Source organism: Cydia pomonella, chromosome 14 (genome assembly GCF_033807575.1).
Source record: "Cydia pomonella isolate Wapato2018A chromosome 14, ilCydPomo1, whole genome shotgun sequence".
Lineage (NCBI taxonomy): Eukaryota > Metazoa > Arthropoda > Insecta > Lepidoptera > Tortricidae > Cydia > Cydia pomonella.
Genome location: NC_084716.1, coordinates 10,349,823 through 10,374,597, shown reverse-complemented (window position 1 = coordinate 10,374,597; position 24,775 = coordinate 10,349,823). Strand labels below are relative to the sequence as shown.

Below are 24,775 nucleotides of genomic sequence, written 5' to 3'. Positions count from 1 at the left end.
TTTACTAAATTAAACTTGTCAAAAACAATAAAAATTAAAAAATTATATATAAACTTGAACATATAAAAAAAAAAAAAAGTTAGTCACTAGGCGAGATTCGAACCCGTAACACTCGTTTAGCAGTCCGCGTCTTAACCCGCTGGACCAGACGGACAGTGACCGGCTACACGAAATTAGCGACCATATTCTGCGTCGAAAGAAAAACGCATGAAAACTCGAAAACACGCGTTTTCCGAAACATAAGACTAATCTAGATAGATTGTATACACCCAAAAACCCCCATATACCAAATTTCAGCGAAATCGTTAGAGCCGTTTCCGAGATCACAGAAATATATATATATATATATATATATATATATATATATATATATATATATATATATATATACAAGAATTGCTCGTTTAAAGGTATAAGATATACCAATAATAAAAGAAATTAATATTAGATACCTACATATCTAAATATACATACATAAATTATATATATGCACAATATATACCTACACCTGCCTGCCTGTTGTTACCTAACTTTTACGTGTTTTTTCATTTCCTGTCTATTTTTAAATGTATGGTGCACAATAAAGAATATTTACTTACTTACTTACTACACAGCGGCACATTAAGGAAGAGACAAGTAATGATTTTTAGTAGGGTTTCAAAGCTTTGAAGAGTTTATTGCACAAATTTAAATTGACTTAGGTGACAACTTGTGTGGCCTAGTGGGTAGTGACCCTGCCTATGAAGCCGATGGTCTCGGGTTCAAATCCTGGTAAGGACATTTATTCGTGTGATGAGCATGGATATTCGTTCCGGAGTCATGGATGTCTTCTATGTATTTAAGTATTTATACATATGTATATAATATGTATATCGTTGTCTAAGTACCCACAACACAAGCCTTATTGTGCTTTCCGTGGGACTGATTCAATTTGTGTAATACTGTCCCATAATAAGTAGTTTATTTATTTATTTATTTATTGCGATAGATAGATAACATCCATCATAATCTTCTACGTCATTTACAATTACTTTATTATTGTGCAGATTAAGAAAAGGTTGGTACGTGGCGTATAAATAAATTGCTGCAGCGGCTAATGCTCCCACGTCCATCTTGGAAAACGAATAGATCGCAACTGAATGTCGCCATCGTGTAGTGGCGTGTCAGCCATCGCATGGCCATCTCGCTGGGCCAGCGCTGGGCCATCGTGAAGAGGAGCCATCAAATTACTTTAATTTACTACTGAACGTTCATTTCAGTGTTTATAATCTAGTCTAACTGAAAAAGAGACAATCTGCGGACCGCGCGGGCCCTTTGCGGGACGCATACTTTAGGGCTCCAGAAACGGGACGTCTGCATATAGCGGGACGGTTGGCAACCCTAGCGGTTACAAACAGTGGGTCTCGAAATGATACCTACTGTAATACAACTACGAGTAATATTGTCTCCAGTCACCATCCGCTCCGTTAGCTGTCTAGGCTGTCAACTAGCCTGTGTAGGCTGTCAACAAGGGCCCTTTGTGCCTCCAAAGTGCGTACATACCGCTTTTTTTTTCTTTTTTTTTTTCTTTTGACGGAGTGGGAATGCATTTACGCACGGTGTGTGGGACTCGCCACTCCTTTCCCCTCTCCAGGGAAGAGGGGGGGAGAATTTAGCCCTACCCACTAAACCCACTCCGGCGTTTCACCCTCTTTGCCGTTCATGAGGGCGCACTGGGATCGATGATGACATTCACCACGGCGCCCTCCGGGCGTACATACCCCTGCCTCATCCTTTAGAAATTCCGCCTCACAGTTGTCGCAGACCATTTTGGCGACAACAGAGATCTCCTCGCCGAGTTTGTTGTACGGAGTATGGCCCAATGAATTTGGCAGACGTGGGCAGCTTCGTGAATTTGGCGCGTTTTATTTTGGTGCATTAAGAGAAACCTTTCATGTAATTTGGCGCACTCAGGTAAACTCCGTTCAGGTTCCTCACCCCTGCCTTTAGATAGTTGGCTTACTTCTTGCATTGTTCGCACGGTATTCTGTTCGGATTGGCGCAGAGTTTAGCGCACCACTCTAAGTTTGGTGCATAGAATTTGGCGCACGGAATTTGGCTCACCGCAGTAAATTTGGCGCACTGTATCTTGAGCTTCCTCACGTTCTGACCTGCTGATTTCCGTGGTCCCCTTGTACTCTAGCTGGTTCCTGGTTCCAGTGCGGGTTTTGTTGTCCCCTTCTTCTCCGACATTTTTACGCGGCGGAATTTGGTGCACGTAGCCCGACGCGCAGATTAGCACCCTTCCCCCAGTGTTCAGTTCCCGTATCGGCGCTCCAAATTAGCGCACGATAACGTGAGCTCACTAACACTTTATCAGAATAATTCACTTAACTCACTGTCGCACAGAACGGTACACGAATTTGGCTCACTCCAAGTTGTCGCACGTATCGTATTTGGCGCACGGAATTTGGCGCACTCTCTTTCCTGCGCGGTGCTCTACTCCAAATGGGCGCACGGACCGTCTATAGCTCCTTTTCTTCAAGCTGGAGCACGGTCCTGTCAGGGCCAATATGGCGCACATATGGCGCATAATTAGCGCATCTAGTAATAGTTTGCCGTCTAGGTGACCGTTGAGCCGTTGGCTCCTGCTGCCGCTCTCAGCGCTCTCTCTGCGAATGCCATAAAGTATCTGCGAGCTTGATCATCTCCCATAAGGTCTGCGAACTTGGCTTGTGTAATTTTGGTGTCGATTACTGTCTCGCATTGCCACCTTTCATATTAAAATCTGGTACATTCCCCTAGGGTGTGGGAGACGGTCTCCTCCGCGGAGCCAACGCAGGGATAGTAAGGGTCATCGGCCAATTTAAACCTATGTAGATACTGTTTTAAACCTCCGTATCCAGTTAGTATTTGGGAGATTAAACTGCTGTTACCTATCTTCTCCATTACTTTCTTGGCCGTCGTGATGCTGCCGAAAAAGAGTCGCGTCCCCGACCCTTGCTCTGCATTTTCGAATCTCTTCTGCCATTTCTTGATGGTTTGGGCCCTGATTACCTTCTTGGCAAACGTGATAGGGAACTTGTCGTAGACCGGCGCTCTCTTGTCCTTCAGGGCCGCTTGTTACGCCAACTCATCTGCCCTCTCTTTCCCTACCAGTCCAGCATGGGCTTTTATCCAGTGGAGCTTTATGGACCCTCGTTTTATTTCAGCGGCCGCGATCTTCTCCCTGACCTCCACCGCTATCGGGTTTAGCGTGTTAGGATCGCTGACCGCTTGCAGTGACGATCGGGATTTACTTAAGATATTTGCCGTTTTATTGCTTTTCAGGGCCATGCCGGCAGCCCTGTGCAAGGCCATCATCTCCGCCTGGTAAACCGTGCAGTGGTCTCCCAGATGGAAAGTGGTGTACTTCCGTTCTGAGTTTTCTCTCCATCCCGTGCTGGCTTCGTTAATCTTGAATTCAGTTCTGTCTCCGCAAATGCTTGCAGTTGGGTGACTTTGCCCCTGGCCTCCACCAACAGCGGATCCAGCTGGAGATTCCAGAAAATAGGGCCTCCGATCGATGCGAGCGTGTACGATTGACATATTGGCTACGCTTCCAGATGTGCAAGTTAAGGAATCTTACCTAAAAATTGGAAAAGTTCTCAAACATATCAGAAAAAAATCACAGAAAACAAAGCAAACTTTCATTTGAAAGTCCCAACTATTACGATTCACATAAAAGTATGAGAAAATTCCGACATGTTCCCTCCCATGTGGAACATCGCAGTTTTGGTTTTAGACGGAATCTAATTTAAGTAATTCAGTACAATTCGTCAATACCAACTGCGTCATCTGCCAGTGTTACCCAAACATAACGGCATTGCTAACACTTATGCAAAACATTGGTAACATTTATAAGCAAAGCCAGTCATATAGACAATGAGCTAGCTGCGTACAATAACAGCAGCTGTTATGGACCAGCTGGGCCCGTGACTAATACTGATAGATTTATATTTGCTGTTAAGCTGTGAACACACCTTAACAGCAGATATTTGATAACTAATTCATACGAACCAGTTTTATTTTTAAAATGTTAAAAAATATCTTATTTGATTAATTTAATAGCCGTTTAAAATATTTTTAAATTTTTTTTAATCGTGGCTGAATAGGTCTGTGCCTTCGATGCCTAACCTGTCAAAGAATGACAATATGGCAGTCCTAACCTGTCAAAGAATGACAGTATGTCAATATGGCAGACGAATATTTGAAATGTCATTGTATTTAAGAATTATTTCGCTTATAATTTTGTTTTTTCTTCGTGTGATGAAAACCATTTTGTGTAACTCCCGGGTTAAGAATATTGCAAACTCGAGTCATTAAGTCCAGCCTGCGGCTGTCGTGCATCTAAAGACCTCGTTTGCAAAATCCACTCCCTCGTTGCACAATGTACTATTAACGGCCGCCTAGCTTAGTCGGTAGTGACCCTGTCTACGAAACAGGGTTCAAATCCTGGTAAGGGCATTTATCTGTGTGGTACCTCACAGATATTTATTCCCGAGTTATGGATGTTGTCTATGTATTTAAGTAATTGTCTATCTCTATCTATCATATACACCGTGGGCTCGAGTAACCCAACAGATTTTACCACGCATTATTTAGGTCATAAAGAGTAAAAAATATTATATGACTTTTGGTTTGATTTGGCAAAAAAAGGTTTTCTGAGTGTGTCTTCTGCACACGACAAGTTATGTATATTTACATCTTGGCGAAAACAAAATCATAACTATGAATATTTAAGTATTTGTTTTATTTAGAGATAAATATTTCGAGTGTTTTTTTAAACTTCAATGTCTGTCAGTAGGCAAGTCACATAGTAGTAGCGACGCAGCCAAAAATTAAATCGGTCATATGATCCAATTTTGTGCAGACGTAAATGCTCATTTTTAATGAGTTTATAAGTCACCTGTTGTATGTATTTCAACATTTTATTAAATTGTTTACAATAACAATATACTCGTACATTCTGAATAAAATTAAATTATGACTACTTATAAAATAAAACTACTAAAACTAAACCTACCTAGAAAAAATAAAGATACCTAAAACAGACCCTGGCCTCTTGGCAGGGTGCCCATCACGCAGGCAGCATTCCCGCGCTGTATCGCGACAGCAAGCCTTTGCGCGAGAAAACTGCCTGCGCGAGGGTCTCCTGTTGCCTCCCTCAATGAGTTTTGCTTTTCATTTTGAAGTTTATATGGTATCTAATTGGGCGAATAAAGAGGGAAATAGCAAAAAGAGGGCTAATATGTGAATGGGGCAGTACATGTAAACGGGGAACGCGGTGGATGAAGACGTGATGCAGGTCCATCTTTTTGTGATTTCAGATTTAAATAAGTACGTACCTATGTTAATAGAGAAGACAAAACACTATTAGCGGTCCTAAATAGCTAATCATACCGCAAAACAGCTACGTTTATTTCAGTTTACCAAAAATATATAATGGCAAAAAGTTACCTGCAAAACACCTAAAATAACTAAACCTAAACCGCAAGTCATTATTTATAGGTACTTAAGTAGCTATATTTTAAAACAGTTTTTCAATCGCAACGGACGTTATACAAACATGTGTATTCGTAGATTCATACTTCTTACATGACTACTATAATACTGCTTTTTATCCTAAGACGGCAGGGTACAGGCAGACTAATAATATCTTAATGGGTTAATTGAATTTTCAGACATTCTTAGAAACGGATGTTGATCACATGTCTCCTCGTTCCAATTTAACAGTGACTCAATGACAATGAATGTTTTTGTCGGGTGATTAGGAAATGACTAGGAATGTCTGTCTACTCTAATAATTTTAGTGAAACAATTTTTTTTAAGACACATTTTGATGACTGCAGTATATCTTAGCCTTTGCATGGCTATCGAGTATTTCTCGAGACTTTTCTAATAAAGCCACGGATAGACTAGGGACAATTGTCCTAGACACGTGTCGCCAGCGACGATGGGTGAAGTGCTGAGGCGTCGCTGTTCAGTCTACCTGTGGCCTTAAGTCAACGTGTGTGTGTTTTTCCATTGAGGATTTCTTTGCCTGCCTTCCACAGTATCATCAGATCAACTACATAATACCTTGTCATCGGTTCCTATTACTAAAATACGCCAAAAAACTATGCCAGCTTGGGTCGGTTTCTTCCGACGCGAATGGTGTCAATTCAAATATTTATGAAATCTTGAGGCACAGAAGTCCCTTATATCCCATTTTTCTTTCTGAGCTTGTGTAAACCATACTGTATGGTTAGGGTATATAGCGGGTAGAGATCTTAAAGGCTGTCTTTCCACTCAAGCTGAAATGAAAGCAGACGTGCGGCAATCGATCAAAGGCAACTGGCAAACAAGCATACGGCCCGCCTGATGGTAGCAGTCTCCGTAGCCTATGGATGCCTACGACTCCAGAGGTGTTACATGCGCAATGCCGACCCTAAGACTCCGCACCCTTGTTGAGCTCTGGCAACCTTACTCACAGGCAGAAACTCAAGAGTATGAGTAGGGTCTAGTGTTATTTAGCTGCGGTTTTCTGTAAGGTGGAGGTACTTCCCCAATTGGGCTCTACTCTTGATCTGGAATGACATCCGCTGTGCTGTGATTCACCACACAAAGCAAGACGTTCACAATACCCATGCCTCTCTTTTCGACGTAGTTTAAGGACAGACCCGAGTCCGTTGAAATCCAGCGGAGCAGAGAAAAGATGTGGAATACAAGCAATGCTATTGGTTGATCACCACACGTCCTTAAGTTTTTGAGTTCTCTAAAGTCTTTAAAAAATTAAATATGCCAAACAATTCCTAATATTCAACATTTTGTTGTGGTTCTAGGTACACCAAATTTAATGCATTTCTCGCTAATATGCCTTCAAGAAAATACAGAAATAATTAGCGCTTATTAGGGCGATGTTAACATAATTCTTATGAGATTAATTAGCTAGTCTGTCATAAATAACCTCTGGTCATAATTTCTGTACTACAGGACCAGAAAGGCGTATGTATCATATGATCAATAGAAATATAAGACCTAATAGTTCTGCAAGTAAAATCTTGTTTGCGTTCCGCTCGTTTATCATCCGTTTGTTTGTTTAATAACTTTTTTTCTTTTTCAGGTACTGTTTGGAGGAACAGTCGATGTTTTAGTTAAATAGAGGGGGAGTATTGTGAGCCGTAAGTTTGTAAGGTAGGATCGATAGGTGTAATACTATAGGTAATACTATTTTTTCTAAACGTATTAAGTAAAAACTATCGGAGTAATCTAAGGTTTAAGCTAACTAAAAGTGTTACAAACTTAATGCGTCATGATAAATAAATTAATTTAATCATGATAGTTAAATTTATCCAAAAAAATAATAATATACCTATACATTTCTACAGAAATACTGTAGGTTTTAATAGATTTTCACGTTAAATGCTGCTGTCACAAGTTACATAAAAGTTCAATAACATTGTAATTCAAAAACCTATACTTTTAGCCCTTTTTAATTTTAGTAGAGGACTTATTATTGCTATTTTAGAAACTGAAAGGAAAATAAATTAAAAGCTGTACGTAAGTCGACCGATCGATTGCAAGATAAAGCAATAATTATTATGGAAAAGCCTCAACCATCGTCACGACAGCCAGCTTAAAAAATGCCTCATTTACACCCAATCTATTCCAATTATCCAATTATAAACCCCCTTGCGTGTCCGATACGACTTTTAACATGATCAATTTTCAGTGGAAAATACGTGATTTATAAAATTCTTTTCCTAAAACCCTAGTGATTTTCTTTTTGTACATATTCAGAGTTACAGGCATTATTTTGAATGGCCTAAGTCTAAGAGCATTTTCACATTGCTCGATCCGATATCGGATGTCGGATGGAAGTGAAGTGTAAGACATTAATTATTTTATTAATGATTGCCTACTAAACAACGATGGATAAAGCAAAAAGACGGAAAAGTGCTTCCGATAATTTCATCAGCTGTCGGACCGATAATATATGTTTGTGTGCGTATGTGTAGGCATAATGTTTGCTTTGATGTGTGTGACGCTAAAGACGGCACCCCCGCGGCTTGATTACGCGGATGAAGGATCCTACATCCGATCGGACAATGTGAAAACGCTCTAAGTGTTACTAAAATGAGAAGAATTCCACATCATATACATTACGACGTCGAGTTGCGGAAACCAAGCCCGCGAATACCAATACCAATACCAATTCCACATCATATCTCGCACGTTCATTTTAGCCAATCTCAATGGACAAATTATTTAATTATTATGAGTGAACTAGGTGGTTCAGTCAAGTAGGTATAGTTAAGCACATAGATATTATGATAGCAATGCAATTTTAAACAACCTACCTTAAAGAAACCATCAGTCTTACCTTGAAAAAAAAACGGACAAGTGCGAGTCGGACTCGCCCACCGAAGGTTCCATACTTTTTAGTATTTGTTGCTATAGCGGCAACAGAAATACATCATCTGTGAAAATTTCACGGTTCATGAGATACAGCCTGGTGACAGATGGACGGACAGCGGAGTCTTAGTAATAGGGTCCCGTTTTACCCTTTGGGAACCCTAAAAATAATGCTTTTGACACGGATTATAAACAATATTGTGGGTTAATCCTTTTAGGCAGGTAAACGAATCACACCTCGCACACACATTTCGGATCCATAATGGGGGATTACAGTAATAATTCCGTAACACGCGAACGGCCGGCAACAGGTGCGATTACCTCATTTTGTTGTCACGGAAATGGCCAGTATTGTTTTTATAGTTTGAATCGGTCGCTAACTGCCTCTGACACATTTACGAACAATGAAGTCAGCTCGGACACGATAGGCCAATGGAAGCGGGATATTGGAAGGAAATTTCTTTACAACGTTGCTCGTGTTAGTTGCTTTTGAGTATTTCAGAGTTAGCTACCTATTGCTTTTATATTTTTAATATAAAACGGCTAATGCTGTTGCATTTATGCACACGCGAGGTTCACTTGGCTTTAAAGCGCCTCGGTGTAACTGTGAATTTAAAATTTATAATTAGCCGTCAAAATGATAGTGAGTTAAATCATGTTTAAGAACCATTGGTATGTACTGTATGTATGTAATTAGCAACTAAGCTGTGGTCCTAGTATTGGTTTTTTATACAAAATCAATCCCGGAACCGGAAATTCCCGGTACTTGCGAAACAAATTCAGTCCCGGAAACATTCCCTATTAGCGAACATTAACTAAGTTAGTCGATCCGTTAAAAGTACGTGTTGGATTGTAATGAAACTTTGCACATAATGACATGAGCAGAGCCCGTACATTTCATGCCGTTGACACAAAAATGACGTAGCTAATTTAAAATACAGGCAGTTTTTTTACAACACTACAAATTTAGATAACTTACCTATTGACACGTAGAAAAATAAATACTTGTTTGGTAAATTACACTGTAATATATTTTTTTTAATAAACTAATAGTTGAGTGACAATAACATAGAAGTCAGTTAGACGTTTCTGTACAGATTGTCAAGTAAGTATCTATATAGAATAGAATATTTTTATTCGTAGACACAAACAAGACACATTAAATTACATGATATAACAAAAACAAAGGAAGTATAAAGTGCCACGAAATGGCTTCATCTCAGCATGTTCCGGGTGGCTTCCAGCGCACAGACAGACAGAGAGCCATGAAATGTACGGGCCCTTGACATGAGGTATGCTTGTAATTAGTTTATACAGCTCCAGCTTATAAATCAAACGAAATAGAGCAAAAGCAAGTTTTTTATTAAAAACTTAAATTCTCTGTTTTTTTTTACTATGGTATCTAAAGCTACATATACTAATTACAGGCATATATAGCTTATCCTATTGTAAGTACAAAGTTTCAAAGCTATTTAGCTAGTCGTTTTAAAATAAGAACGTAACTGCGTTTGTATGGAGAACCGAGCTAGCTGCGGACTCTTAAAATTGTGGGTGTTGGAGTTCCTACTACTAGAAATATACAATATGTACCGCTCGATTATCAGCGTTTTATCCACAAGAAAAAAAAACATTTCAAAACCAATAACTCATAAAATGTTCGATGAAAACTGTCCGTACTTAACAGACTCGCGAAAACAGCCGACAACATTTCATAATTTAAACTTGGTAAAGTTAAAAGGCGAAGGCTAAAGGCCGTTTAACATTCGGGAATAAGACCGTTTCTCCCCTCCAATACGTGATATGATTTTCTAACGAGCCCTGTCCGTAGAACGGACGGGCCTTTAGATGTGACATGTCAATGGCTATTTTTCAACGTGTTTTTGTCTCTAGAACTACGGAAAATGTAAGGAAATTATAGTACTCAGCGACTATCTGTCATTTCTTGACTAACTACGAAAACAATCGAGGAATTTAATCTTTATAACATTTCACAATGACAATCAATGTGATAAGGTAGAAATGGTATAAAAATAGTACATTACTATACAGGCCGGGAAATGAAGGGTTGCAGGTCAAGTAGATATAGACGGATACGCATACGCGGCTGGCTACCCGGTTTGTCGCCGAGATTTGTGCTTTTTTCAAACTAGCAATGAAAAAAAAACATGTTGTCCATATGCTTTATTCATAGATTTTCACATGGTTTTCACAGCTAAAAACAAATTACGAATCTACTACCTACTTGATGGTTGAATGCCAAGACGTGTGACAATTTGACGTTTAAAAAAGGTTGCTTTACAGGCCTAGGTGTGTAAGGCTGTATGAAAGTGCCTTATATATCATCTTCACTCATCGTGCCGGATAAGTAGTATTTCCGGACGTAATTTGAAGTAGGTAGGTAAGTCATGTCTACATTTACATTGCAAGTTTGAGAAAATTATATCCCTTGACTACCATACACGTAAGATTAGCACTGGAGCGCCGCGACAGCATCACGCGTGCCATATAGGATGCCCGTCCCACTCTAATTAATACGGTTAGAAAAAGGCGATTATCCATCTCGTCCAATAATTTATTCACTTATTTTATTTCATAATGATAAATTTGCCAATAAAACTTGTAGTATCTCTATCCGGTATCTGCATACTTTTAATGTTTTCTCTTGCTATTCATTGCACATTTTCCAACAACTGAACAGTGTTTTATGCCTGCTTTTGAATGGAAAGCAAAACAAAGTTTTTCTCTCAACAAACGTTTTTCCGCAAGATTGGTTTTGCCTGACCTGTGTGCGTATTCAAGCGAATCTAGGATCTAATACATAAAAACCGGCCAAGTGCATGTCGGACCACACATGAAATGGGGTCCGGTGCCTTCATAAGATACGAAAAAAACCTTACAATAAAAAGGGCATAGGTACAGTCAGCGTCAAATACTTCGTAGCAGTCAAAGTAGCCAAATAGTTCGGTACACCATGTATTTAGTATGGTGTACCGAACTATTTGGCCACTTTGACCGCTACGAAGTATTTGACGCTGACTGTACGTTCGCGGCACTTACGTCCTTTTAGCAAAAAGAGAAGTTTCATACCAACCAATCATATTCAAAACCGTTTTGAATTTTAGAAGTGATTATATTTAAAAGTATTCGCTTATCAAAAAACTTGTTTTGAAACCTTAAAATTGTTTTTAAAGTCCTACACCTGAGTGTCCACCAAATGTCATGAAAATGTAGGTAACTTGTAATTTTTGAGTAAAATGGCTGTGACATGCTGACAGCCAGGTAGACGGACAGACGGACATGACAAAATTATAAGGGTTCCGTTTTTACTATTTTAGCTACGCAACCATAAAAAGATTAAAGATGCAATGATAAAAACATTATTGATACATATTTATTCGTTTGCCGTGTTTGCAAATAAATACAATTCAAACTGAAATTGTAGTGAATTATTTTAATTATTAATCATCAGATGACAAGCAAATTCAAAAAAAAAAAAACTTTTGACTGTGATGATTCTGAACGAGTTTTCAGTCATATTTATGCATATTTTTCGATAATATTTTTCTGTCTAATAAACACAATCGCGGTCTGAACCCACGATTTTTGACACACATGAAAGGTTAAATGAAAATCAATGCTATTTTGTTGCTAGTACGGTTTACTATGGCTCTGTACTTGTGGTAGTAAAGAGTCAGACCAAGATAAGTCAGCAGCGATTTTGACATCCCAAGACAGAGCTAGTGTTATTTCAAACGTCTAACATTTTACATAACACTTGCACTTGCACAGGCTGGGCTTGCACAATCGCTGCCAACTTAGCTTGAGTTTTGGTTGTCACCTGACGATTTCGTCCCAAAACCAACTAAAAAAGGCAATTCCATGAGCTTGAATGTCTGTTCTTCAATTGTTTGACAACATTGACAAAACGATGTAGGGCCAAGGGTTAAGGGGACTTCGTCTCGATTTGTAACTTCGGCCCTTGGATTTTATGATTTTTTCTAAGACAGCAGCAAACGCCTAAAATGGTAAATAAAATCAATCTGAAGAAGCAGAAAGAAGAAGAAGCTAGGATTAAAAATATATTTAGTATTAATTTAATTTTGACACTTGGGCCATATTAGTTGCCTGAAAATAAATGATATTTAATTTTAATTTTTTTAATTTTAATTTATATGTCTCTATTGTATTGTAGTAATTATTTATATATTAATAGATAATAAAGATATATTTCATTCAAATTAAAAAATTAAAAACAAGATTATTATAATGTTATGTTTACCCAGGTATTGGCTGTTGTATTTATAAATGTTTTTATGTATTTTTCAAGTCACTATATGATGTTACTATAAATGTTGTATTGACTTGTAAAAGAGCCCTTGAGGCCTACTTGCATATTTTTTTTAATTATGAATTTTGAATAGCGGTTGTACTAACTAACATGTATGAATATTCATAATAACACTGCTATTATGATCTTATAGACAAACGCCGACTCGCCGCGCTTCCAATGACGTTGATTATATGTCACTGTCAGTTATTTAACTGATGAATAGAAGATAAGTAATTAGCATAAGCAACTAAATTATTCATAAAGCTGAGCAAGCATATTATTTTTATCTAGAAAATATTATCGTACTTTTTTTTTACTTACATTTATTCTTAAAATATTCTGCAAAGCTAACATAACCCACTTACGGATAATATAATGCCGTAATAAAAATTCAAATATCTCACAAATTATTAAACACGTTCACATAACCCATTAATAATTGTGTGCGTCGCTGCAGTGGACTCTAATAAATCTGTGTCCGTGAACCCAGCGGGTCTGCTTCCTGAATCACTAAGCCGGAATTTAGTGTACTCTATATTACTCGAGATATCGCCATTGTCGTTGTAAAAGACGTCTTGCGGGAAATGTGGCATAAAACTGTCGTGGTTTATTACGGTATTTTACTATAATAATGAACTGTATTAACATAAATGGCTCATTGTGGCCGAAAAAATTGCCAAACGTAGAGTGAGTTAGAGACTTAGCTAAAGAAAGTTTTGCTTCCAATATTTTAGTTAGGTGTATATTTAATTTATACCTTATAGGTAACTTCCTTGGATTTAGGACTGGAAATAGGTATTTTATGTACTTTGGTAATTTAAAATTCTTGTGGAAATTAACTCAAAATAGCATCTAAGATGACGGTCACGCAACCTATCGTTATTCAGGCTGCGCTAAGTTAATTAAATCCTATTCCCTACTAATTACGTATTAGGCAGGCCATATGCTTGTTTACCACCGATATAGTATTAACAAAATCCTTTTTCGTACTTGACAATATTGTAATTTTTAGCATTACCTACATTATAATAATTTCTTGTTTAGTTTAAAATGAGTATTTAATTATACCTATCAAAAGCAAGCTCACCGCGTCAACGAAAAACCGAAGCCTAAAAATTATAAATTTTTTAGCATAAAACAAATTAAACTAAATATAGATTTTTAACCGATTTATTTATTTTACCAAAAAAAAAAAACGATTAAACGCTCTTTCAAGGTATCTCGATGTGTTCGTATCGCATCCAGTGTGCTAAGCGCCTTAACATTTTTAATTATGGCAAAATGTTGATGGGATTGGGCCACCCTTTTTTGCCATTCAAATCTTAGCCACTTTTCACACTACAAAAATGTTATGACCATTCCCAGAATCAGTACTATTGACGCTCTAAATGCCATTCCAGCGCTCGCCATGGTGCCAAACCGCCTCATCTGATGGATAATATCCACGACGGAGTCCATGGTTTCCAGTCCCGTCGGCAGGATCTGTTCTGGTGGCAGGACGAAGCCGTACTGGAACCGGTCTCGAAGCTCATAGCAGTATACTATCGGAACGTGAAGATGCTCCTTCACCCACTCGTCGGTGCCTCCTGTGGCTTCGTCTGAAACGGTTTACAATCTTTATTTTTACCCTTTTCCACGCATTTATCGACCACGTATGTGTTTACACAGTTTCAACCTTAAGGTTTGGCTTTAAGGTTCAAATTAAATTGGACTTTCAAAATGAGTCATCGTCAAATGAAACACCAAAACTAATTGGGATATATTCAGTACCCCCAGTGTAAATTTATTCGATAGTGAAACGTGACGTACGCGTTTGCGTTAAGTCTCATTTTGTATGGGATTTTGAGTTTCCAAAACGTCCCGCTTGGCGCGCTGTTTCTAAATCCCATTCAAAATGAGACTTAACGCAAACGCGTACGTCACGTCACGATATCGAATAAATTTACACTAGGGAACGTGAAGATGCTCCTTGACTCAGATTCTTTGGGAAACTCAACCAGATTAGTGCGGCCTGGTAAAAGTAAAACACTCCTTCATTCACAGCAGTGGATTATTTTAGGTAGTTGCTAACTCCCTTTTCCTACTTACAATTGGTCGAGCGAGCATGAAGCGCAAAACAAAGCGTTTCTCCGTTTCAGCTTAAGCCAAAATGCCCAGTTATGCCCGACTATTCCCCTCTCCTTCCTTTTTCCTCGCGTTGTCCCGGCACTTTGCCACGGCTCATGGGAGCCTGGGGTCCGCTTGGCAACTAATCCCGAGAATTGGCGTAGGCACTAGTTTTAACGAGCGACTGCCATCTGACCTTCCAACTCAGAGGGTAAACTAGGCCTTATTGGGATTAGTCCGGTTTCCTCACGATGTTTTCCTACACCGAAAAGCGACTGGTAAATATCAAATGATATTTCGTACCTAAGTTCCGAAAAACTCATTGGTACGAGCCGGGGTTTGATCCCGCGACCTCCGGATTGCAAGTCGCACGCTCTTATCTTACCGCTAGGCCACCAGCGCTTTTTATTTTTATTCCCCTCTCCATTTAAAATAAAATATGGAGTACCTAAGGAAAATCTTAAAATACACACAAGTTAATAGCTATAGTAGTTAAATGTAATTGCATTATTTCTATAGTAATCTACATTGTATTTTTTTTCTTATTTAATGCATGTTAGTTATAAGATGTAATGTTTTGAAAAGATGTGTCCCGCCTAGTTTCTTGCCGGTCCATTTGGGATACCCTCCTCCAAATGAGGGGGATTTAAATCTTCTCGGGTCAGAGGTGTAGGGTTAGAGCCGGTGTAGCTTTATTTGACGTTCATAAGCGCATTGTAATATGCCTACTTGAATAATAAACTATCTTTATCGTTATGTCAAATTCTTATAGGTAAAGAAGTTATTAATTAACCATGTACTTACATAAAACTTCCACGATGTTGCCTGTGACGTATTCTGTCCCGTATTTGACTGAGAGAGCACCCATAGCACGACGACCAATGTTCATCTAAAAATTTAAAAACCCTGATATAATAGACGCTTTAATAACATTCCTGCCTAAGCAGAGCTAAACTATGGAATGAACTATCGACCGCGGTATTTGGGAAGCGATATGACCTTCAAACTATCAAGAAAAGAGCGTGGGAATATTTATTTTCTTAAGGCCCCCAGCAAGTTCCCCATACAAACATAGTTACGCTCTCAATTTAAAACAACTAGCTAAGTAGATTGCTCTGAAACTTTTTACTTACAATAGGATAAGGTATATCTCACATGAGGTATATCTGGTCCTGTAATTAGTTTATGTAGCTTCAGATACCATAGTTTAAAAAATACAGCGAATTTAAGTTTTTCATAAAAATTTGCTCTATTTCGTTTGTTTTATGAACTGGAGCTATATAAATTAATTACAGAACGAAATATATCTCATATTATTGCATGCGCAAAGTTTCATCACAATCCAACACGTAGTTTTTAAATGAGAATGAAATTCTTTTGTATGTGGGAAGGTGAAATCCGGCCGAGCTTGCCGGGGAGTCTTAAAGGCCGGCAACGCACTTGCAACCCCTCTGGTGTTGCAGGTGTCCATGGGCGAGGGTAATTGCTTGCCATCGAGCGATCCATCTGCTCGTTTCCATATATGAGTTTGTATACAGGAATATCATAATTAAATTACGGTGTTTATATGTCGTCAGCTGATCGTAAAATCGGCCAGATCATGAAATACGTAGGCATATCACGAAACACCGTCATTTCGTGATATGGCTTATATTTGCCTAAGAATATCGCGAATATCACGATGTGCCTTAGAAATTGATCACTCGACATTTCGTTCCCGTCTTTCATTCTGATACATTTTTACTTTTCAATGTGTTTTCCGATCTATGACTGTAATCTTGGCTATGGCCCCTAGCGCCTATTTTATCAACATGACAATTGAATCCTGACACTGACAACTATACATTTATAGGTTGGTAAATAACGACAGCCGGTATGGTGAAATAGGGGCCTGATTTTTAGGCACTTGTTAATTTAGGGCTGATGTTTATTTATTGTAATTTTTTTCGTTATACAGTGTGTGTCTTTCATAACGACATTGGTTTTAAGTAACGATAGTTTAAAGTGCTGTTAACAGTTTTATCAAAAGAATATAACGATTGCCTTTTATAGTTAAGAGTAATTAATTTAAAAAAAAAATCTCGAGCAGCAATGTAATGCAAACATTTATTGACGTTTCAGAGAGGAAGAGCTAGTTTCGTTTCCATTTAAATTCGATCAAAACATTAAGTAACTCGGAACTGTTGCCCACGTTAACTTATTTACTGAATTATTCACTACTAGAAAACACTGCAATTTAAAACATACGCGATTTTGACCACACTAGCACAACAAATTTACATCAACAAATCTTTCTGTGTCTTATTGTTAGCCACCACATTTATGAATCGCATTATTCACCGAACTAGACTGATACCAAAAATCACTGCACATACATTTATTATCACCTCTTAGAAATCACATTACCTACTTCAAACATGCTTATTAAATTTTTTAGGAATGTCTGTGTTGATCAACAAACTCGATGTTATCTTGACACTTCAACCCAATCAATGTGAAGTTATCAATCGGTACTTAAACGAAACAATTATCTGAATCCGCCTTCTTAGTTAACACAAAGTTACCTACTTACACCAATCTTTTGACTGCACTGGCTGGTATGACAGGATGCAGGTAGGTTGATGTAAAATATTTAGGTGACTTTTTTCATGAAATTGTCATGTCATAATTATCTTTCCAAAATGCCACGACCATCGCCTTATACCTCGCAAGAATTAGCGGATATGATTATAAAGTATGGCGAAGCTATGCAAGATGCTAGACTAGCGTTAACATTATATCGGGAGCAATTTCCAAATCGTCGAATTCCGCAAAACCCCAGAGTCATAGTCGGTGCATTGCAGCGTGTCCGGGAAGACATGCCCATTACTGGGAGAATCCAACCGTTGGCAAATGGACCCCGTCTTCATGTTCGTAATGAAGAAATTATACTGGAACATTTTGCTGAAAATCCAGAATGCAGTACAAGAAATGCCGGGCGACATTTTCAAATGAAGCACAAAACAGTTCACAGGATTCTAAAAAAAAACTTGCAGCATCCTTACAAATTTTTGAAGGCACACGCAATATTGCCTAGGGATTTGCTGCCACGTTTAACATTTAGTCGCTGGCTATTGAACAAACACAATACCGACCACCAATTTACCTCAAGAGTAATATGGACTGATGAAAGTACTTTTACTCGGAACGGCGTGTGGAATCAGAGAAATACACACTTTTGGGCAAGAGTAAATCCTCGTGTACTAAGAGAGACCGGTCATCAATACCGATGGGCTGTAAACGTCTGGGCAGCCATTCATGGTGACCGTATAATAGGTCCAGTATTTATCGACGGAAATCTCAATGGCGAAAAATTCCTGGAATTGCTTAGTGGTCCATTGACTAATTATTTCAATTCGTTGCCAGAAGAAGCACGGGAGCTGACTTGGTTGCAAATGGACGGAGCTCCGGCACATTCAGCAGTTCGCGTGCGTAATCATTTGAACTTAATGTTTGAAAACCACTGGCTCGGTAGATTTGGGCCTCGACGTTGGCCGGCCCGTTCACCGGACCTCACGATGTTAGATTTTTTTTTATGGGGGGCCATAAAAAACGAAGTGTATTCGAAACCACAAATATCTGTTGAAGATCTTCGGAACAGAATAACTGACGCGTTTCAAAAACTTCAGCAGAACACTAATTTTGAAAGCGTACATCAGTCTCTCATACGCCGATGCAACACTTGCATCGAAAGGCAAGGACGTCACATCGAACATCTTCGACGAGTGAATCGCAGAGATTGATTTTATTTTTTGAATAAATAAAAACTTTTTAATCTTTTTTTATTTTTAATCGAACTTTGACCAAGAAACACTGCGTAGTTTCTCCTCAAGCAACTTTTGTGAGTGAGAAAGAGAGGAGAAACTTCGCAAAGTGTTTCGCGATAGCAGGGCGGTTAAGTCCTTTTTTTACGAACAAGGTCTCTTGTCAAGATTTTTGACGGTCTTGTCAATCAAAAGTGTCACCGACATGTAAGATGTAGGTAATTGTGATAGGTGTCAGGATGTCACTAAGAGCGAAATTTCAATGAAATCACATGACAATTGTTAAGTTTAATTTATTACTGATACATTGCGTGCCCAATTAATTTGTATGAAAATTTTTATTTTTTATTTTTTAACTAAATATGCTAATTTCAGTTCATTAGGACTTATACTTTCAGCCCTTGAAATTAGTGTCGTTATGAAAGACACACACTGTATAGTGATTAAATTTGTTGAATAGATAGGTGAGTTTCCTCTCTGTATGATATAAGTAAGCGAAATTAAACGGGGAATTGGACGAACGGTGCAGAATTGATTTCACAGGATGTCCGAAAAATCTTACTCTGAGTTACACTAATGTATGGTATTTTCGTAAATCAACGGATAAAGTACATTCATACATTTATCGGGAAAGTCTTCATTTAGTATTTATTGCGCCCAGCGCACTCTTAAAACCGGTCAATTTTCCAAATCAAACGGCCCCGTAACGCATTCACTGCCAGGGGGCGTGGCCTAGAAACAAACTTGTATGACGGTGAACGCATATATGCGTCGGTGGCTGTGAATGCGTTAAACTAAGAGTAAGCTTACCGCTTCATTATAATTTGCCAGAGGTTCAGATGTGTTCCCGAAAGGCAGCAGCAGCATTTGTCCATAGGAGTGGAATGTGAGGAACACCTCCATTTGGTCTCCAATTGCCCTCATGTATCTTGCCATGGACCTCGTTTCAATCTCCGAAAATGGACCAGGACCGGCGTAGACGTCGGAGCTCGGGCTGGTGCTCGCACCATGTACTGAAATCATTAATTAAATTAAATTAAATCATTTATTCTTTTGCAAGAATACACAAAACAAGTTCTTACAATATAAAAATGTCGAATACATTCTGCTTAACAAAGCATGCAAAGAAGGTACTAAATGACAAATATTTTTATGTAAGGTGATAATATTATTACACCCATGTCTATTATCAGAATGGGGTTGGCAACTGTCAAAGGTTTGCATAGATGGCGCCATCATACCTTGCCCCTGTCTCTAGTTTTGTTCTATGAGATTTGGCTTAAAGTACTGGAATCCAAGTCACAAAATTCCAAAAAAAAACAAGAATTTGACACAATTCTAGGGATTGACAGGGCAAGCTATGATGGCGCCATCTGTTTAATACTTCGACCGGCCAACCCCATTCCAGAAAAATACAAAATAAATTAAGTATTGTAAACTAAAGTAATATTGCAAAAGTCAATTAATATGATGCTGATGAAGTAAATAAATAAATATTACAAGACATTTTACACAAATTGATTAACAGAGTTAGCTCAATAAGGCTTGTGTTGTACTTAGATAAAGATTTATATAGGTATAATATACAATTATTTAAATACATAGAAAACACTCGTGGCTATAACAAATATCGGTGCACAACAAATAAATACCCTTACCAGGATTTGAACCCAGGACCAGCGGCTTCATAGCTGTAGAATAATTAATAAAAGACTTAGGAAAATGCGTACCCAACCAGTTACTGTTCCAGTTTCGATTTAAGTCTACTCCGATGCCGTTGTTGAAAACACGTCGGTTCTTACGCCAAAACCTTTCCTGTAAAAAAAATCATGTTTACTTTTTTACTCATCCACTGTGAATAAATTTATAAACTAAGGGATGCGCTGCTCCAGATGAAATTTTACTACATTAACAGTATAAATTCAACCAATATTGAAAACAAAATATGTAGTTTCTCATCATTTATGCTTATGACGTCACTGTATGAAAAAATCTGTAAGGTTTGTTGGTACGTGCTTCCAATATTTAGTTCAGTATCAATAACTATTAAAAATAAGTAAAAATACGTACACTTTCAAAGGAATAAACATATCCGTCAGGGTTAGTGACATGGAAAATGTGCCAGTCATAAAATACGTACACTTTCAAAGGAATATACATATCCGTCAGGGTTAGTAACAGGGAAAATGTGCCAGTCATAAAATACGTACACTTTCAAAGGAATATACATCAGTCAGTAAAAATACGTACGCTTTCAAAGGAATATACATATCCGTCAGGGTTAGTAACAGGGAAAATGTGCCAGTCATAATCTTTAGCAGCTGCCATGATTTCTTGAACCGGACTGGTCAACAACTGATAAATAATAAAACAAACTGTTGGCGGCGAAATCCATTCTCTGGCATGAATTCCGCCTTCTATGAAGATATTTTTCTTGCCCTCCCCATGGGAGATTTTAATTCCTACTATTTCACGACCTTCGTAAGTTTGACCCCCGATGACTTTTGTGGCAACGTTGGGATATTGTGCGACTACGTCATCGATCCAGGCGTAAATGTCATCTAGACTGTAATAAGCGTCCCACGTCATGCTTCCGATGATATTTCTTGTGTAACGTTTTATAGTTTGCCTGTCGATAAACCTAAAATAGTAAACAAAAATTAAATCTGTGCCATCTGTATAAATAACAGATTCTAACGTGATATTAAGTATCTATGCCACTTAACTTAATTTACCCAGTAAATAAAACAAATACACACATAATAGGAACATTGATCATAATACAATAACCTAAAAATAATCAATGAAATCCCTTATTACGTTAAATAAGACTTATTAGGCTTGTGTTGTGGGTACATGAAGAACAAAAATTTGCTTATTAAAATAAGCAAATTTTTGTAAACAAAAACTATCCCAGTTGGTTGGCAACCGGTCGAAAAACACTGATTTCTTTTTATTGTATAATTACTTACTCTTGCACATTATTCATGCTGATTTCAGCATTCATATTATTTTCAGTCAATAATTTCAGCAGATCCGCTCTATCCTCCGGACTTGTCATAATTTGCACGAACTTTGACGAATGTTCGGGGTACGTCCAGAAATCAAACCGAAAGTCGGTGTCTTGGAGATCACGTAGTACTTTCACTTGTTCCGAATTTTCTACATGAATTTTAAACACAGTGTAGTTGTCATATCGAAATTTTTCACTTAACACACTGTTTGAAAGGTAAACTTGGAGTATTAAATATATCATTGATCACATTGCGGAAAGCCATTTATTAATGATAAGCTGATTTATCGCGGACGTTTTATAACTGTGTTTTTATTTATAATATTTATTTAGAAGTAACATCATCATCTTCCTCGCGTTGTCCAGCATTTTTGCGACGGCTTGTGGGAGCCTAGTCCCAAGAATTGGCGTAGACACTAGTTTTTACGAAAGCGACTGCCGTCTGACCTTTCAACCCAGACGGTAAACTAGGCCTTATTGGGTTTTCTCACGATGTTTTCCTTCACCGAAAAGCGACTGGTAAACATGAAATGATATTTCGTACATAAGTTCCGAAAAACTCTTTGGTACAGTCAAGGTATTAAATAACGACACGGACAAAGAGTCAAAAATATGTACACACTACTTTAATGTATAGGCAATAAGGTCGTGTATACATATTTTTGGCACTTTGTCCGTATCGATATTTAATACCTCGACTGTACGAGCCGAGGTTTGAACCCGCGACCACCGGATTGAAAGTCACACGCTCTTACTGCTAGGCCACCAGCGCTTTTTTTAGTAGAAACACCTGAATTTTCTTTATACCAATAAATACTTATGTATACGTATTCGAAATTTGTACTTACAAACAAAATTATGTTAAGTTGAGATCAATTTGTAAAGTTCGAATGCACCATGAAGAACCAGTCAAATAACTAAAAAACTCCTAAAACGCAAAGGGTAATGTAAAGCTGCATTTTGATATGTTATTTGTATTCCTTAGAGAAATGTGAAACTATGTTTTGCAAGCAAATAAAAATTGAGCTCCCTGCGTTGTTTGCGAAAACCTGCAAATATTTCAGACTATTTTAGTATTTGCAGTTTTATTAAAAAAAACTATGGATTTTCGACATTCCCAAGGCGTTCAAAGAACGAACAATACCTACAAAAATACAGCTTTACATTGCGTTTTTAATGTTTGATTGCTCTATCAGGAAAGAATAAAGAAAAGACTCAATCACACTAAAATGCAGCTGGTTGCAACGTCAGTGTGAAAAGCGCCTTAATGCTAAATATCATGAATGTTGTCCTCCATAGTTTGGATATATTTCAAACACCCAATTTCGAAAGTCCATATCTCGATTTTTATCATTGAAATCACGGTACCAAGTAAAACAGAGCTACCTTGAGCTCGGCTATCACAAATAGGGAAATTCAATCGCCGGCTAGGTATCCGATACTCTAGAACTAATAACGGGTTCAATTTCAAAAGCATTCGCTATCCTATCTAACCAGATGATTTACTAAACGTTGTGTAATCGCCCGTAAGGTAACCAATAAAATCGGGTCCTTACATTTCCTTTTCTGAAAAAAGGTAGGATAAATGTTGTATACAGTTTCCAATGAATACAATTAAAATAAAAAGATTTGAATAAAAAGCATGTCAAATTATAATAGTCATACAATAATAGGATACAACACATATCAATATGAATACTAATTAAAACAAACAAGTAAAATAATTAAAGATAATATAGGAATCTCTTTCGTACATACGTTTCGAGTTTCGTACTCATTGGCACAGTCGCTCGTCTGCTCGGTTGTCTTCCTACATACTACTATAAAAAAAATCAGGCAAGTGCGAGTCGGACTCGCGCACGAAGGGTTCCGTACCATTATTTATAAAAACGGCAAAAAAATATGTTTGTTGTATGGGAGCCCCTCTTAAATATTTATTTTATTCTGTTTTTAGTATTTGTTGTTATAGCGGCAACAGAAATACATCATCTTTGAAAATTTCAACTGTCTAGCTATCACGGTTCATGAGATACAGCCTGGTGACAGACGGACGGACGGATGGACGGACGAACGGACGGACGGACGGACAGCGAAGTCTCAGTAATAGGGTCCCGTTTGACCCTTTGGGTACGGAACTCTAAAAAGGTTCATTCTACCTCTGATTAAAAAGTTGCACACCTTACCCTTAAACCACCACCAAGCGCTGTCATCAGCTTGTTTATCTAGAGGATATGAAGAAAGATGACTATTGATTTACACCCTTAAACTTTACAAGTCTTAATTAATTATTTTATGGTTTATCTCTTTCTTACAAATACCTTAGTAAAAATGACAGACTGAGAAAAAATATTAATAGCTAATTGACGCTTGTAGCGTGTTTATGAATCGTTATTCATGGCGTCATGCCATGCACTGCACAAATATGTATGCGGCGCCATATGGCATAGTTATATGCCGGTCCATATGATGTTTACTCTGAAGTCCACCCAATACTGGTGCGTACAAGCAAGAGTTGTGAATAACGCCCTCTTGAAGCAAGCTTAACATATCCAGATCCAATAGTCGGCCCACGACACGGGTATTCTCTTGAGGGTTCTTCAAGAACTAGATCGGACCGGATTGCACTTGCTGTGTTCCCGCTGCTAGGCCGAGCGTGAGCGAGACTAGGTTTTAAGGAGATATATTTTTGGACATATACTTTGATCAAGTATATGTCAAAAAATAGCAAATCTTTTCAGTAGCAAAAGGCGGCAAATTTGGAAAATCGCGGGTTAGCAACACTGTTTTCGAATAATTCCAAAATCGCATGTCATCTGTGTTTTATCTGTGCAATATGGATAGCGAATGACAGCCATCATGTTTGTTTACATGAATCGTAGCTATTTCAAGTGAAATTTCTGCTGTCACCATTAAATATCAATACATAAATAAGCTTGTGCATGAACTTAAGCAAAGTCAAAGCGCCTACAATATAAGTACAATCAAGCTCGTTGATCGTAAATATTTGTAAAATGAGGTTATGATAATTACATGTTTTGGTTCGATGTACATTGCTGTTTTTCTTAGCGCAATACCAACGCAATACTGCTTTTTGAGTGCTGCCCTACT

General features: G+C 38.0%; 1 protein-coding gene across 1 annotated transcript; it reads right to left on the bottom strand.

Annotated features, from left to right (window-relative positions):
- Positions 1–13,901: 13,901 nt before the first annotated feature.
- On the bottom strand, positions 13,902–21,937 carry LOC133524881 (zinc carboxypeptidase-like). Its single transcript, XM_061861025.1, has 6 exons — positions 21,627–21,937; positions 20,905–21,295; positions 20,385–20,469; positions 19,465–19,667; positions 15,656–15,740; positions 13,902–14,343 (listed from the first exon to the last, which is right to left on the bottom strand). Exons 1-6 carry the CDS (start codon positions 21,908–21,910, stop codon positions 14,084–14,086), a joined length of 1,308 nt encoding a protein of 435 aa, XP_061717009.1. The 5' UTR covers positions 21,911–21,937; the 3' UTR covers positions 13,902–14,083.
- Positions 21,938–24,775: the final 2,838 nt, after the last annotated feature.

What these genes read in the sequence shown, in the direction of transcription:
- LOC133524881 (XM_061861025.1), bottom strand. Translation starts at nt 21,910, where the DNA reads ATGATATATTTAATACTCCAAGTTTACCTTTCAAACAGTGTGTTAAGT. An exon ending in AGCATGAATAATGTGCAAGA is followed by an intron (nt 21,296 to 21,626) that starts GTAAGTAATTAT and finishes TTACTATTTTAG; the next exon opens with GTTTATCGACAGGCAAACTA. An exon ending in CAACATCGTGGAAGTTTTAT is followed by an intron (nt 14,344 to 15,655) that starts GTAAGTACATGG and finishes AAACCGTTTCAG; the next exon opens with ACGAAGCCACAGGAGGCACC.